Below are 2693 nucleotides of genomic sequence, written 5' to 3' on the forward strand. Positions count from 1 at the left end.
ATCTTCAGAGCACAGGAAAGACACGATGCCAGCACAATCCTCTGGCTTGCCTAACCTGGGGAATAGGGGAAGAAAGGAAGGGAGTAAAAATTAAATAGTTCTGGCCCCCTCACCTGGGACACAGGGAATGAAGTTTGCTCAATCAAGAATTATCAGATGACTTTTCAGGATCAGTGTACAAGCTTTCTGCCTATCAAATAGGGTTACCATGAGGATATGCTGTTATAATTTAGTAGAAGCATACTGTACTCTGCAAAAACCATTACCCATAATATTCAAATACTGTGGAAACATACTGTTTTATAGAGAGCTCAGGACACCAAGATCCAAAGTTATATAGATAAAATGGTGAGCAATTATTTCATACTTCAAAAAAAAAAAATGGTTTCACATGTGCACACACTAAAGTATCAGGGAGTCTGTGTGACAGTAAATGGTGTGTTTAAAATGATTCCATTTGTACAGGTTCAACTTACAGATGACCTTTTCAGGAATCTATACTTGTCCCTTAAAGTCAGGTTCATTTGGTGAGAATGTGCTAATTCTTTTTTTGTCAGCGATTGCATAGTTAGGGGACACTTTAATCTGCCTGCCATAGTATGCTCTAGAGGTGGGCAGAGTGAGTAGCACAAACCTAGAAGGGCTGAATTAATGGTTCTCCATTCTAGCTGTACCTTGCAATCATTTGAGAGGCTTAAACAAAAAAAGAAAAGACAAAGAAAAACAAAAGCCCAGATGGTCAAGTCCTACCTTGGACCAATTAAAAAAGAATCTCTGGGAGTGGGCGGGGCCTGAGCACCTGCAGTTTAAAAAGCTCCACAGGTGATTCTAATGTGAATCCAGCATTGAGCTACGTGGGCTAGATCATTCATGGGAGCTCTAGGATGACAATCCCATGTCTTATTAATGAGTTATAAACCAGGCCTGTAGCTGATGCCTGACATCAGAATGGCTTTGGGAAAATTTGGGATGTCTGGACCGGTACAGAGTTAGGCATCGCTGGCATTTGTCCTTGAGGGACAAGATGGAGGAAGTAGATAGTGCCCTGAAGCCAGAAGGTAAAGAGAGGCAGGGAACTTAGAGGAAAGTGAGCCCAACAAAGGTGCTTGAACAGTTCACCCAGCTCACTGGGGAAGAAAGTAAGTCCTTAGGCAAGGGGAGTTTGGGGCTTAGTAAAGCTCTTCATTCTTTTCATTTGGATTGTAGATCATCAACCTGAGTTTGTAAACATGTGTCATTATTCAAAGGAACTAAAAATGCATGGTTTTGGTTTTGGTCCCTGGTCTCCATGGATGCTCAGAGGTGGAGGCAATCCCCCAGATGGAGAGAGGACTCAGGGCTTCTCCCAGAGCTCTGCACTGCTGAAACCCTGACGTCTCTGGGTTTACCTTTTGAAAGGGAAGCTGACTTCTTGCTCAGGCCACTGCAGTGATAGTGTTTATGAATTTGTGGTCTGTGAGGCAGAGGAGAGCCTGCCTGTGTTATCTGTGGGACTGAGACAGCGGGCTGTGGGCTGCTAGGGACCAGACCTTTCCATCTTCATGCCTTTTAGGGCCCTTGATCCCATGACAGTTTTACCTTCTTATCTGCAGGGTTTCTTTCATTCTTTCCTCTTTTTCCTTATCCATCCAGAGCTGCAGGAAGAAGGGAAATCTCTTTATGTTTAAGAAGAGGAAAGTGAGGAACAAAAAGAAAGAAACTGCCCGTCCTCATGGCAACAGAAAGTAAGTATGGAGAGACTTCCCTCTTTCACTTCCTATTTCTTTTTCTAGCTCCCAGCTCTCCCCACTGCCCTCATGTGTTTCATTTGTTTCAGGTTCTAGTGATGCATTTTGCTGCATCACTCCAATTCTCATCCATGTAAGGAGAGAGGAAACAGTGTGAGTAGAGTCTGAATACCTCAGTCTCTACCCTATGCCTTAGGAAAGGTGTGACTGAAGTCTGGCTTGGATAGGGCAGCTGGTACAGAGAGGGAATATGGAAAAGCCAAGGGAAGGAGAATGGAGTGGTTGAGAGTTCAGGAATCAAGTACTGGGCTTCCCCGTCCAAGAAGATGGATGCCTTTTAAGGGGTTCCAGTGGGATGCAGAGCTCTCCTTCCTCACCATCCTGCTGAAGCTGGTCTTGATAAGTCCAGGTGCTAGGCAGTTCACCCTAATGTTCCTTGGGGCCAGTTCTATGGCCAGGGTCTTGGTGAGGCCCAGCAAAGCTGTTTTACTGACATTGTAAGGAAGGAAGCCCTGGAGATAGAAAACAATGGGTTAGACTCATAATTTCCAGGTCACTCTTGGTTCTAATAACTAGACATAAAGGGCAGTGCTCAGTAGGGATCTCCTGTAATGGAGGGGCACAGTTAGGAAACTGTCTTGTGGCTATACCTCCCTTATGTTACGGTTTGTGGAGGCAAGGCATCTATTTTGTGGGCAGGGACTTGGTGGTGTGATTCTAAAAGGGGACACAAACTTCTTTGGGTAACAGGTGGGGTGGAAAGATGTACAGGATGGGATGGAAGGGGCAGTCAAAAGGGTTCTTACAGGAGATGGACTGAAGGCTGCTATGGAGGCCACGATCACCAGTGAGCCGCCTCTGGAAAAAGAAGAGAGCTGACGGTCTTCCCATTATGGACCACTGCCTTCAGCCCGTGTGGGGTCCCATCTCACCCAGGCTCTCCCTCACTCTCTGTACCCTCGTTTC

At 45.6% G+C, this 2693-nt stretch overlaps 1 protein-coding gene across 1 annotated transcript; it reads right to left on the minus strand.

The window, feature by feature from the left end:
- Window positions 1–6: 6 nt before the first annotated feature.
- On the minus strand, window positions 7–2585 carry LOC112617926 (dehydrogenase/reductase SDR family member 4-like; the record flags this gene model as incomplete). The annotated part of the gene is made up of 4 exons (XM_025374578.1): window positions 7–55; window positions 1579–1634; window positions 2105–2239; window positions 2534–2585. Coding segments are annotated over 4 exons (292 nt in total), but the record flags the coding sequence as incomplete, so codon positions are not given.
- Window positions 2586–2693: the final 108 nt, after the last annotated feature.

The sequence above is a fragment of the Theropithecus gelada genome, unplaced genomic scaffold (assembly GCF_003255815.1).
Source record: "Theropithecus gelada isolate Dixy unplaced genomic scaffold, Tgel_1.0 HiC_scaffold_6358, whole genome shotgun sequence".
In the NCBI taxonomy this organism is placed as follows: Eukaryota; Metazoa; Chordata; class Mammalia; order Primates; family Cercopithecidae; genus Theropithecus; species Theropithecus gelada.